Source organism: Melospiza georgiana, chromosome 2, assembly GCF_028018845.1.
Source record: "Melospiza georgiana isolate bMelGeo1 chromosome 2, bMelGeo1.pri, whole genome shotgun sequence".
NCBI lineage: Eukaryota > Metazoa > Chordata > Aves > Passeriformes > Passerellidae > Melospiza > Melospiza georgiana.
Window position 1 is genome coordinate 31,901,567 of NC_080431.1, and position 13,830 is coordinate 31,915,396.

The 13,830-nt window shown below is 40.8% G+C and overlaps 1 protein-coding gene across 5 annotated transcripts in view; it reads right to left on the reverse strand.

Moving 5' to 3' along the window:
- FARP1 (FERM, ARH/RhoGEF and pleckstrin domain protein 1) overlaps window positions 1–13,830 on the reverse strand; it is a 201,519-nt gene that overhangs the window by 35,333 nt on the left and 152,356 nt on the right. For 3 of the 5 annotated variants that reach the window (XM_058019152.1, XM_058019149.1, XM_058019150.1), the window contains exons 11-13: window positions 13,366–13,434; window positions 12,563–12,638; window positions 10,663–10,900 (exon numbers count right to left, since the gene is read on the reverse strand). In XM_058019152.1, the coding sequence (XP_057875135.1) occupies window positions 10,663–10,900; window positions 12,563–12,638; window positions 13,366–13,434 (383 nt within the window). The remainder of the gene's footprint in view (window positions 1–10,662; window positions 10,901–12,562; window positions 12,639–13,365; window positions 13,435–13,830) is intronic. The other 2 variants (XM_058019154.1, XM_058019153.1) reach the window with 1 other exon arrangement.

The window sequence follows — 13,830 nt, forward strand, 5'->3', positions numbered from 1 at the left end:
ATACGTATTCCATGTGCTACACAAATAGAAGCCAGCAGCTAGAATCAAATACTTAACAGCTACACCCTTGTCAAAATACACATCAGTTGCTTGCTGCAGTTTGGGGGCAGGAAGGCACAGAGTGCTGGCAAGCTGTGGCTGCCCTGCCAAAGGGACAGTCTGGGCTCTGCCCTCGGCCACCAGAGGCAATCCATCCCACTCACTGTACCCTGGATACTCCTGGCTCCTGTCACACACAGCTGTGAACCCACAGGGGCTGAGGGTGGTGCCCATGGAGTGTTGGGCTGAGTGACACTGCTGTAAGCATGGCTCATATCAAAGGAAAACCAGTTAAAATCAGTACTTTCCACATGATGAGGCAAGTCTCTCCCAGAGGTCAATTCACACCATAGGTGGCCTGAACTGCCTGCTGCCTCTTTGTTGACTACACAGGCAGCATGAGATGACTTGAAATCCCTGGTTAGAAACTAACCTAACAGGGGAGCTCCCCTCTTTGTGAGGGAGACAAATGGGACTCAGTGTATCCTGAAGATAATCCTCCTCCATTCCTTTTTTCCTGAAACTGCAGAATAACAAACTCAGGCCATTTAGTGTTCTGCATCTACTTCAAAAGGAACAGTTCCCATTCATACACGGTGTTTTTTTAACAGAGAGGAAGAGTACAGAAGTGTTAAGATGCCCATGGGAATGCTTCTTTTCTGTGGAGTACTGAGAAGTGATAATGACTCAATTATGGAAAGTGAGAGAAAACATTATTAAAGGTGACTGAAATTCTGCTGGAAAACTTCATATACCGCTTAAGTCATCATCAAGTCAACTCTTGAGAGTTTTACTGTTCTCAAGGTTGTTATTATTACTATTAGAAATTAAAAACATATTAAGAGCCAGAAAAGCACCTTTCTCAATACCTGGAATGTTGCAGGGCTTATTCTCTCTTACTCCTACTCTGTGGCTTGCTGTGCAGTCAGGGGAGGTTTGTGACATCCACATCCCATCAACTCAACTTAAATGTCTGATCAGTGTTTTCTAACCTCCAGTCTGGCAGATGAAACCCAAGTTGTTTCCCCTTTCTCCTTGTCATTACTAAGCATATCACTTATGAAGGCTCTTTAATAAGAAAGTATCAGACAGAGCTGCCACTGCTGTGGCCACACAGTCAAGCTTAATTTTCCATTTTCAGAGTGGTTGCATAGCTCTAATGTGCATCTAAATGTTTTGGTCAGAAAAGATATGTGGCATGGGGGAGAGATAGCACCAGATGAAGCAGCAGAAGTTTTCATATGCACTTCACCAATCACTAAAGTGATCAGATCAATCACCTCAGATTGAAGAAGAGTTCGATAATGGTGTCCATCCCTTCTCTCCCCAGCTGTGAACCAGGCACAGTCATGCTGCTGAAGAGTTATGGGATAGAGATTCTGCTCTGCTCTCCCTCAATGTAAGAAAAAAATCCCACTGACTTCCAGAAAAGCTTGAGGGGAACCAGTTCATCAAGCTGCACTTCTCTTCCCCATTACATGAATCAAGCTGGAGCAGTGGATACAGTTTGTTAGTTTGAAAAGCAGTTACACAACAGCTGTAAATTAATGTACAAACATCCCTGAATGCAATACCAAAGATTTTGAGGAGAAACAGGAATTAAAAACAAACTTGTGAAGAAATCCAATGTCACACAACTACTAACTCTGCCTGGCTTGAAGAGGATCTTGCGAGGAAGAAAGGTTCACTTTGATGTCACAGCTGCAAAATGCACGCCCACGGCAGTGAGCAGAATTTGGGAAAATGGTGCACCTTCTCAAGGAACCAATTTCCTCATATTTAGGACAAAGCAACAGCCAGCAATTGGACAGAACAAATAAACCAGTGACAGTTTTACAGCAAAATACCAGTTAGAATGAGTAAAAGCCTTCAGGTACAGGTGAAACGAAAAATAATAATAATAATAAAGAAATTAATTCCATGCATACACAGTTAAATGGCTTGACATGCTTATAGTCTCATCAGGCTTGGTGTTGGTTTAGTAGCCAGCAGCCTCTCCAGCTGGTAAAGGTCCATGCTTTATTGGTGTGCTGCAGTATTAGACAGCAGTGAGTGTGAAATCAGACAGTAACTGCTGTTGGCCTACATCAGGGTCTCCTCCCATGTTAAGAACAAAGAGTGAGCATTACAGTCTGGGGAGAATGCAAGGTCACTGGGCATCAGCCCTTTGTCTAGCCTTGATCTCTCCAGACAGAAATAGAGCGACCTAGAGAAGGTTTTCCTCTTGTACCCAGGCTTAGGGTTAGTTTGCCTTTGTTTGCCTTTAAACCAACACGACTCAGTGCCACAACAGAATTGGAAACCTTCAGCCCCCATGTAAGCTAATGCCACAGCTACTGTCCATTCCAGCAAGACACCTCCCCAGGAGTGCAGTGATCCTGCTTACGAGCACACAGCCTGGATTGCTGCGTGCAGCCTTCATTAGGAATGAAGGGCACTGACTGTGCTCAGTGAAGCCCAAATGCCCTGGAAAAGAGACCTGCTCCCCTCGCTCCCCTCTTCTCTTTTGCTCCCCAGCATGGTGTGGTTTCTCAGCCTGAGAGTCACAACCTGGTGAGGGTTTCCATTAATTCTGAGGCGAGGAGTGCTCCGTGAGGCAGGATCACTGTAACAGGAGGAATCAGGTACTCCAAATACAAAATAGGCATTTCTGCAGTAAAAGGACATTGAGACAGTGCTCCAAACAATGCAAGGAACAGAAGATATACCATGCTTTGAGGATAGACAAAACATTGAAAAGGCTTTTTCTCCCAGAGAGGTACATGCTGACAAAACAGTGCATACAATGAAACAAAAAGTGTTTCTTTTTAAAAGGTATTAAACAAATGACAAAAATGAGAATGAAGTCCCCAGCACTGCCAATCTTAAAAATTAATTTTTACAATTGAGATTTATTTTAAAAAAATCTATGTATGTGCACACACAGAAATCAGGAAAGGGCTGGGTAAGTGAACACTGCCAAGCTTATATACTTTTGTTAGTGGGCCCAGGTGATCTTTTTAGCGGGAAAGGAGAAATACAAGGATTCAGCGAATCAAATATTTTTAAGTGCCTCATGGAAAAGCAACAGACATGAGCTCTAACATTCTCTGAACTAAACAGAAAGCTCTACCTCTGATCTTGCTGAAAACTATCAAAGGCAAAAGCCTGCTCTCTTCTCAAAACCAGATTTGCAGCATTTTAAAGAAAGCATCTAATCTAATTTTAACAAGCTTGAAAGCTCTTGAATCAGAAAGCATTCATTTTCCTTCAGCCTTCCATGCTCAGTCTGTGACAGCTGTATCATTACTGCCTTTAGTCTTGATTTTTACCAATGTGAACTGTAGATTTTTATGGTTCTCAGGGGCCAAAACTTAAAAAAAAAAAAATCATCAACGAAAATTACATCTTAAAACTCCAACCATTCTTGAGCAAACTATTTATCATTATGTCATGCAAATTTATGATCCTAAGGTCTTTGCTCCCTTTACTGTAATAACACCACCGTTATTTACACACATACTTGTGGAAAACGTGCCTGTGAATACATTGCTTAGCCAGGCACAAAGCATTTCCAGGTCTCATAACATTTAAAAGAAAGTGCTCACTGCTTTTAATAACAAACAACATAAACCACGCTTGTTCTACATGCTCTTTATAGAACACAGAATTAGAACAAAAGAAAAAACACTCTTTAAAACTGCTACATGTCACCCAAACTAGGAACTTTGCTCATATGATGCCTTTGATTTTTAAGTAGAAATTCTGTATTTAAAAATATCAATGGCACCACACAGCCTAACCATAGAGGAGGAACACAGAAGACACCTTTGCTCAGGATGCACATGTTGCACAACAATTATTTCCCTTACAAATAAGTAACTAAGATATGTGCCTTTGTCTAGGCATACTTCAGTAACTATAGAAACTAGAGAAACAGAGGAGGAAAAATCTTGCTGATGTCAGTTTCCTAGGATTTAAATTTCCTTCCTTTCTAGAACCTGACGTAGCTTGACTGAAACCAGAGTCCACTGCTACTCACGTTTGAGAAAAGTTACATACCAGGTGATGTGAGCCTTGGGTCCTCAAGATGTTAACACTGTGCATCTGCCACCTACCATCAGAAGACCCACAACCATCACCACCACCAAGTAGGGGACACCAACAAGCAGCTGGATTTCTGAGAAAAGGACTCTTCTCCTACCACTTGTGTCTGACAGCAGCTAACAAAAGAAAGGCCTACATATTAGAAATTGTTCCAGAAGATTCAATTTCCCTCATATATTTAGGGTTTCTCTTACTATTTTATGGAGAAGAGGATTGATCCCCTAAATGAAGAGGAAAGAGATGAGCTAAAGTATACAGAAGCTGCCTTAGGAAACTACACTATTCAGAGAAAGAGAGAAGCATTATTGGAAGACTAAAAGGGATTTTGGCTTACTTCACTTTTTTACATGCTTGAAGAGAGAAACTCTTTCCTTCACACTCACTGCTCTTTCCAGCTGGTGACAACCATGCTGCTGAATGACAGGGATTCTCCAGTGATGCACATTTCTGTGCACAAGGCTGTGACACCCAACTTCCTCAAACATGTGTGGAAGTCAGGAAAAACTTTGATTGGTAATTCGTTTTTCATCATTAGAAGTTAAATTGCAGCAATTAAAATTTCATTCTAAAGTCACCTCTGACAGCAGTCCAATGGCTCATTAAGACAAATGAGATTAGTTAAACAAACACGGAATTTGACAGAATTTATAGGTCAGGCATCCTTTTTTCTGTTAAAGAACTGTTCCAGAAATAACCACACTTCATGCTAATTGCATGTAGATCATAGCAATGAGATCTGAATCACTCGTTTTACCAAAATTCAAAATTGGGTCTGCTGCATCAGTTCAACTGATCAACATAATCCTTGCTCTTTCTACTGCGACTTGGAACTCACAGAAAGAGTGGAAAGCACATTATGCCAAAGGGAACTACAAATAAATAGGGCTAGATATTTTTTTGTGTGCTTAAGATGTTTTTTATTCTTCTTCTTTTCCATGTCTTCCTGGAGCTGCCCAGAAGAAACTTCTAGTGATTACAGAGATTCTGTGTTTGTGGGCTTATCATGGACTGAAGAGGACAGAATTTAAAACATCTCTGCTTCTTAGTGAAGAAAAGAAAGGGGCTCATAAAGAGCTTTTAGATCTGTCTCATCCATTTTCTATTTGACTTTCTCTGGTCACCACCAAGTACTTGCATGTACAGATAGAGAGGTCAGAACAGGAACTTCTGGCATGAATGCCCTTCCTTCAGAATGAACAGAGCTGCTTCAACTAATAAAAGCCTCACTGCAAACAAAAACCTGTCCTACAAATATTCAGGGGAGAAAATACAGGTCCCAAAGAAGTCTGGTCAAGTAATACTAGCCCCATTTAGTGAACTAATTCACAAAACATTGGTTTTTCGCTCTTTACTGGGTTCTACTGATTACATTCAACATTACCAATGCTGCTCTGTGGAGCAAATTCTTTCTAGTTTTGCATGCCCTTTTATCTTGAAGAAAACTAATAGACTGATATAATTTTTTAAACTATCGATATGCAATTCTTTCATTATGCTCATATGCCTATAACTAGCTCTGTATAGCTCATATAAGGTAAATGAGAATGGAGCAAACCTAAAAACTTTCAGTCACATGTTGACATTTTTTACCTATGAGAATTTCTCTTTAGTTTTTCTTGATATAACTTGTATTCAGTGGGCACTGCAATGGTTAGTGGGGTTGTGCCTGTTAGGCAGGCTGTAAGCCATGGGTGACATGGCAGCATTTGGTGTAAATCATCTCAGAGAACACTCCTCTCTGCCTTATACAAGGAGTATGTTTGCTAGGGGATATGGACTTAAACCGTAAACAGTGCAGTCTAGGCCATTCAGCTATCAATTACCCAAAGCTTCATACCTGGAATATCCTATGTAGTTCTTGGCTCCTACAACAACTTGAAAACTAGATTCTAGGAAAGGCTGTCATGAAAAAAAAATAATTCCAGAAGATCCCAAGAGGAGATCACAAATTTGAGCTGCTGCTGAATAGGAGAAACCTCAAAATTGTCTGACATGACCCTTCCACTGCCATTGTAGAGCATGGCTGATTGTGGTTAAGTAGTTGGAATAGCAAAGAATTAATTTAATTAAAATGAGGGCCTTTTATCCAGAGATTGCCTAGATCTGCACATTATTACAGACAAACCCCTAACTGCTTTTGCAACTCACCTCCATATTTACCCAACTACATGGACAGAGCTGAATTCATCAACCCAACAAGAGGCTTCTTCCACATCCTCTGGAAAGACAGGAGATGGGTGATGCAGGACTATACAGTTCAGACTTGACATAGATGCTCAATCTCACCGGGACTCAGCGGCCTCATCTGTACCAACTGCCTAAGGATATCTGGGCACTTGGTGAGTTTGGGACAGAAAAGTCCATTATTGACAATAAAAATTTTAGAATGGTGAATCAAAACTACCATCAGCCACATTCTAAAATCTACTGGAATTGGTGGGAGAATCTGGTAGTTACTCTGTCGGTAACTACTTGCTATACTTGAGACAAAGGTACGCTTAGATCACTGCTGTTGTCCTGTGTATTCCGATTGATAAATGTTTGTTAATAAGTGAATTCAGATTAATAAATAAAGAAACAACAAACTAGAACTGACAAGCTCCTCTTGCCATGAGCACTTTGTGAGCCAGGACAAGAATTCCCCCACCTCATCTCATTTGCAGTCTTGCCCTAAAGGTTTCTGCTCTTTTTCTGCAAGGTCCTTTTGATTGTCCCACAGAAACAAATTCCCAGATGAACTCTAAGGGGCCTGATCCTATTTAAAAATATAAGTTTAAAACTCCTGTCTCACTTCACCATTCTTGGCAAGGGCTCAGACATGAACCACATGTCTGGTGGAGGAATTTGGCCCACAGACTGCTTTAATTACAACCTTGTCTGCTGATATTGAACGGAGCTTCACTGGCATTAGAATGCTGCAGAAGTAATTAATCCTAAATGAAATTATTTCCTATGTCATTTATAAACTTTACTTCTTTTAACTGGAAGAATTCCATGTGTTGAAACAACAACTACTTCACCATTCAAAGCTGAAAAAATGCCAGAAGACAGAAAACTCCTCATATTGCATTTCTGAGGATAATATTGAAGTGGGTAAAGAAAAGCTGTTGAGATACTTTATTAGCAACTAGGCTAACTCCAGCTACCCAGTGGGTCTGTTCTTAAAAAGTTTAAAATTTCATGTCTTTGTAGGCATATGAGAGAAGAATCAGGCCTGGAAACAGTATCTGAAAGGATGCAAAATAGCAAACACTACTTATAAAATTTTATATTCATTTAAATCCAAAGTGAATGTGAAATCTTTTTAAAGTAGCAGAAATGACTGTAAATCCTTTTGTGGAAAATCCATTACCTGAACTCTAATTTTACTGGCTAAAGAAGCAATTAATTAATCTGTCCTGCTATTACTTTACTTTATACCTACTGATACTTTTCCTGCACAGGCAATAAAAAATAAATCAAAAGAAGAGTCATGCACCCACTCCCCCATGCTCACACTATTTGCTGATGTGAGCTTCAACTACTTATATTTCATCTTATAGATTGTGAACTTCAAGGCAATTATTTTACAGCTATTCTAAATCCAAAACACAAACCATCCTCTTTTAGAATCATATACAAGCAAGCTTCTCCCTAATTATCAATCTCACTGTTTGTAGACTCATGCTTTTAACTACAGGAATAAATGAGAGTATTCCCTGTCCCCAAAATATCAGTATCTAAAGAGATGCTTTAAATGATTCCTGTTCAAGACTGAGATATCTAATCTCTAAGAAAACCAACACACTAAAGGAGGTGAGGGAGTTAATACTTATATTTACATAAAGATATATTTTACTTTCAAACCATTATATAACAACACATGTCTAACTACTAGGTATATAATAGGTATATTTTTAAATATCCTTCATTCAGATTAAACTTTGTTAAAGTGTGCATAGACCAAGACATTAGAAAAATTAAAAAGACCTCTTATTTTATAATTTCTGTAAAAACAATCTTGAAAATTTTTATATTGTCTAAATTTACAAAGTCCTTTAGCTTTTTCATCAGTACTTATGTGAATGGATTAATCATTGCTGCATGCATGAACTGCATGATGCAGATCACTGAGAGTGACCTGCAGTTCAGTCAATGCTGTTGTTCATCAGTTAAAATTCTGGGATTTATTTTCATTCTTCCACAAGAAAAATATATAAAAGTTAAAAATAAGGCCAATTATAAAGAGCACACCTTGTCTCCCAGCACTATTAACTGTAGAACAGTTTCCATAAAGAGGACCTTACATCTGGATTTTCTTTCTTAACTTGGAGAAACTAACATCAGATTTTATTAGGATACCCTAATTCTCAATAGTTCTAGCCTGTGAAAAGGAAGTATACACAGAATTAGTCTCTTTGTCCTTCTGCCCATATCCACTCTATGGATAGAACAGAAGACCATCACCCTGGAGCACAGTTACTCCCATCATTCTCTTGTCAGGGGATGAAAAATTTCTGAGGTGGCACTACTAAAAAAGAAGCCTATGACAGAATAATTTGATCCTGCACAGATAAAGATTTTTTGTGATCAAAGCAAAAAATAAAACAGCCACCATCTCCAAAACAACCACCACAGAACTTGGATGTCTCTATAATAATTTCACTGAAAGTATAAGCAATTAAAAAAATTCTTGCAATATATCTTTATATTTAACTGATAAAGGATAGAAAGGATTGCCTTGCAAGTAATACTCATATCACTCTTCATTAGAGCTGTTTTGATCAAAGTCTTTTTCACTTGAAATGTATCTTTCATCCTGTTCTTTTTTTTGCCCAAGGAAGAGTTTGGCGTTTCAAAATCTCCATCATCAAATCACCCTGTTTAACCCACTGAAGAAAAAGACAATACTGAAATTTTATACATGCCTGATATGTACCCTCAGTTCATCAGATTACAAAATGAGTTATGAAGAAGAGTAGATCAGACACATTGTTGCTATGAAAAAAAATTCCAGCATATTTCAAGATTTCAACAAGTCCTGGTCTTGAATATCAAGCTCCTGCATTTGGCTGCAATTTTTTTTTCTCCTAACTCTGTTGAGGCACTCGTAAGTTGCTCTCCTTATATGGAGAGAAGAAGATTGTTACAGACATATAAAAGAGCACAATGTACCAACTCGGTTTGATTGTTTGTTTTGTCAAAATAACTAGTCAAATATCAAAGCAGCTACAACATGTATCTAAAACAAGACTTCACACAAAGAAGAGGAGAGTGTTATTAAGTCTTAGGGAGGAACCTAAATCAGTAACTATTTTCCTCTCCTCCTGCCTTTCAGGGGAGATGCAAACTGTTAAGCATCACTCAGACTTATTGTGTTCTAGCATCCTTTCCCTCTGGCTGGCCTGTACAACAATAATGTCTGAAATAGCCCATGCTACTTGAAATTACCACCAGCCACTCATCATGAACCCCAGGAGATGCAACCACACCGCTGAGCAACCACAGTATCCCCTGGTCTCACACACACTGGTGCCTAGCAGCTGAAGACCTGCACACCATCTTCATCACTGAGGCCAACAGACACATCCTCCTCTACCTCCTCATCCAGCTGAAGGCTTCCAAAGGAGTACTTATTTCTAGGCATGGGAGAGGAGCTCAGCACAACGGGGTTCCCAAACACCAGGGGGTGAGTGAAGGGATTAATGACTTCTGAGTCAGAATCACTGGATTCTGTCCCACTGCTGGTGGAGCCCTCCATCATCTGGATGGCAGCCATGTGATCCATCATGCCACTGGCACGCAGCGACTGCATCACTGGGCTCTGCTTTGACTGTGCCCCAGCTGCCATACCATTGGCCATCATCTTGCCTTCTGGAGAAGACATCTTAGCCACCCCACCTCCTTTGCAGTATCTCTCTGATCTATACTCCTGCCCAGGGGTTGAGGATATCTGGCTCAGGATAAACGGATCTGTGACTGACTTATTGCACAGATTATGGGTTTTCTGTGCTCGAGGCCGTTGAGAACCTGGAGAATATCTGCAATAGCCGTGGCAGTTAGTGGCATGGCTGTCCTCCTCCCCAGTCCTCACCCTGCAGTCGTGCCCATTTTCTGAGACATAGCCCTGAGAGCCAGTTCTACTCAGGCCCATGTTAGGGCTGGACTCTTTGCTGCTGGGAGGCAATGGAGTGGCCAGTGGGCTACGGCTTCCCGGCCCTCGGAACATTTCGTCAACCAGAGAGCTATGCCTTGGCATCCTGGGGCTTCCCCCCGTGTAGAAGGAGAGATTAGCTGTGTTATCATCAAGGTACTCTTCAGAGACATACTGGGAAGACTTTAGAGAAGCTGAGGAGTCCCTATATCTAGGTCTATTGCGATTTTCGTCTCTGTAGTGAATATAGGCACCACTGGTCAAATCACCCTCATAATTGTCATTTGTTTGGGAATATGACCGGGTTATTTGTCCTCTGAGGAGATCATACTCGCTATCTACATCACTGCAGTCAATGAAAGGAATGGAGGTGCTGCTGCCATGAGCAGCCCTGGAAGCTGGACCTGTGCTTGGCTGCTGTGATTGAGGTCTGTTCTGCTGCATCCTATCCTTAGCAGGCTCCTCTTCTTCCTCCACTGCTGAGACCACTGCTCCATCCACCTTTCTGCCTTCCTTTGGACTCTTCTTCAAGGAAGGGCTCTTGTGCTGTCCAGTGTCTTCTGTTGAAGATTTCAACTCCTTCCCTTGCCGGCAGCTCTGCACTGCTGCAGCATCATTGCTGTCTGCATAGGCTCTAGCAGTCTGGAAAGATAAGAGAGGGAGGGCAAGGGGGACACAAAGGGAGGGACAAAAGGGGAGGGAGGGTGGGAGGGGAGAGGTTTGGGAGGGATGGGAGCCAGAGGGAAAAGGCTGCATGTAATTACACACCAGAACTTCACATCTATAGCAACATAGGAGTCTCTTGGAAAGAAAAAAGGTAACCCAAGCCTTAAAACAAACTGGAATTAACAAAAAAAAAAGAAAAGAGGTTTCTTATCTGGAAGAACAGAAAAAATCATAGGCTAAACAAGGGAAAAGAAGGCATACAATGCAGTGATAATGTAAAAAGGGGTATTTGAGGAGTTTCCATGCTCTAAGGCAGCCACTAACACTCTAAAAGCATCAACCAGTGCACATTACTCTGAGAACCCGAAGGAAAAGATAAAAACATAAACCAAATTCTGCATAGCCTACTTAGACACACTAAAAAAGTCAAGTGTGGGCTTTTGAGCACCCTACATTCACTCCCTGGAGCATAGCTGCCACTGGCTCATATGCTGGCTTTTCTGCAGACATCTGCCCAGCAGCCATGCTCCATCTACCTGAGCTTGTCTCAGCAACATTAAAATGCTACAAGCTATTTGAAATGGGCTCTATTTATAACAAAATTCTCTAAAGTTCCTAAATTTGCAGAAAGGAGAGAGCCTGTGAATATCAAGTGAAAGTGATGCATAGAAGGTGAAGGTTCAGGTAGCATTCTTAAATACATTAACCTAGTAGCTTGCTCCTGACATTTTAAACTCTACCTAACATAAGGTTATGTGATCAAAGGTTCATCTCCACAGAAAACACTGGCAAGTGGAGAAACCACAACAACCAAGTCAGGAAAATGAAGCTTCCTGACCTGTCTCCTCTAGAGGCTGTCCCAGGAGAGCTGTCAGCCCATATGTTGTGTGTGTTTGGGATGCCAGCAACTGGAGAAACCAGAGCCAAAGAGTGGAAGAGGGTGAGGCCGCTGGCACTGTCTGTGCTTGTGGGAGTGCTGTTTTCTGAGTTTATATGTGTGGCCATGTGTTCATGCTCTGTATGTGTGCATTCACGTGGGTGCCTAGAGTGAATACATGCTCAGCCCCACTGGGACCTGGGAACCTGCAGCTGCTGCAGCCTCACCACTACTGACTGGGCTTTTGGATTTGTGAACTCCCAGCACACAGCAGCTATCAGCATGAGATAAATACATATGGTATCTGCCAGAGGTAATGGCTCAGAAGGCCAGAGGTGCAATTTTCTGAGGAAATAATTGTTCTCTTCCCTGGTTAATACCTGGTTAACACTAACCTAACACCTTGAAACTGGCAACCAAGACCTCTCAGCAAAGAACAGTAATTACACTTTCCCCAGATGCAATAGCCAGCTACAACCAAGGGCCCTGGCAGCAACACTGAGGGTTGCAATTTTTCAGATGGTCATTAGTACAGCTCAGACAAGCTCACTATTTATATCTGTCTGCTTGTCTGAAAGCAATGCTGTTTCACTCAGCAGAACCTAAAGCTTATGACACCCAGGGCTCCTTAGCTCCCAGCTAAATGGTAAGCAAGCAGAAAACTATGCTCCTAGGGTTTTAAAACAGCAATCAGTGGAGAGTAATCTAACAAGAAATGTTTCAAAGGATTTCATTTCCAGGGTTTCATCAACATCACTGACTTGTTTTGGCACCTCTGTATGCTGTTCTGAAGGCTGTGCAGTCAGACTCCTGATGGAATGAATCTTGCTGTGTTTCCTGGAGATAAAAGGAAAATCACATAAAGAGCTATTTCAGTTTTTTTTTTTCTACAAACAGGAATCAAGAGACATGCTTTTAAAACAAAACCTTTGAATAACAGCTTTCATAAAATTTTGCTTCAAAACAGATTAACATTCGTCCTTTCTGTAAAGTTTTAATGCGCTATGTGTTGCAAACATACCACTGTAAGAAAAGGGAGAAGCACTGAAGCAAAAATGGTCTACCAGGTAAACATGAATCATAAGCAATGAGCTACTGGCATGGTCTTTGTAGCACTTTGGCCATTACTTTCAGCTCACCATGAACATGATCAGTTCAGACAGAACTGCTCTGGCAAGCTAGAAGACTTTCAGTTTCCCTTGAGCTTGGATGTACTTTTTCTTATGTTCAGTTTTACTCTGAGCTGAATATGTCTGTTCACACACATTAACCACATCCCAACAAAGAGGGGGCAAATCAAACTGGGAGAAGTTACCTGTGACAGCAGGATGTTCATTGCTGAAAAACAGATTGAAGACTACTGATTTTAAGTGAACTATAAGTTATGAAACTTTTGCCAAAACATGCAGGACCACGGGATATTACACATGTGATAAACAGTCAAACCAGCAGAGAAGGAATTTTTTTCCTTGGGCTGGTGCCAAGATCTCAGACTATAACTAACTGGAAATCATGACTTTTCTTGGATTTCACATATTGGCATAATAAATTTATTTCCTCTCACCTTTCAAACTGCACTTTTTTGTGCCCTCCTTCCTTAACATAGTCAAGAACTTGCTTCTGGGTCCGACCACTGGAAGAAAACCAGAGTTAAAGTACTTAATACAATATAACACCTGGTCATCATAACCATGTATTTGGCTTGCATATTAAGTCACAGCAACCAGAAAAGTATTTGGCACTATCAGCAGAAACTCATGCTAAGATCATACAGAAGGGGACTTGGTCAGATACACACAGAGTTTTACCATTTTGCATGTTACTTGCCTCTTTTTTTTGCTATGAAGCTACTTTTTGAAGCCATTTCAGAACTGCTTCAATTCAGCTTTTTGGACCCTATAGGGTACTAGATCACTACAATGGAAAGGGAAGCAGGGGTTAAGCTTTCCTTTAATGAATTAATATATTATTGAATCCTTTTTAGTCAAATACCAGCCTTATCTGATATTAGTAAACCCTGGAAACAAGA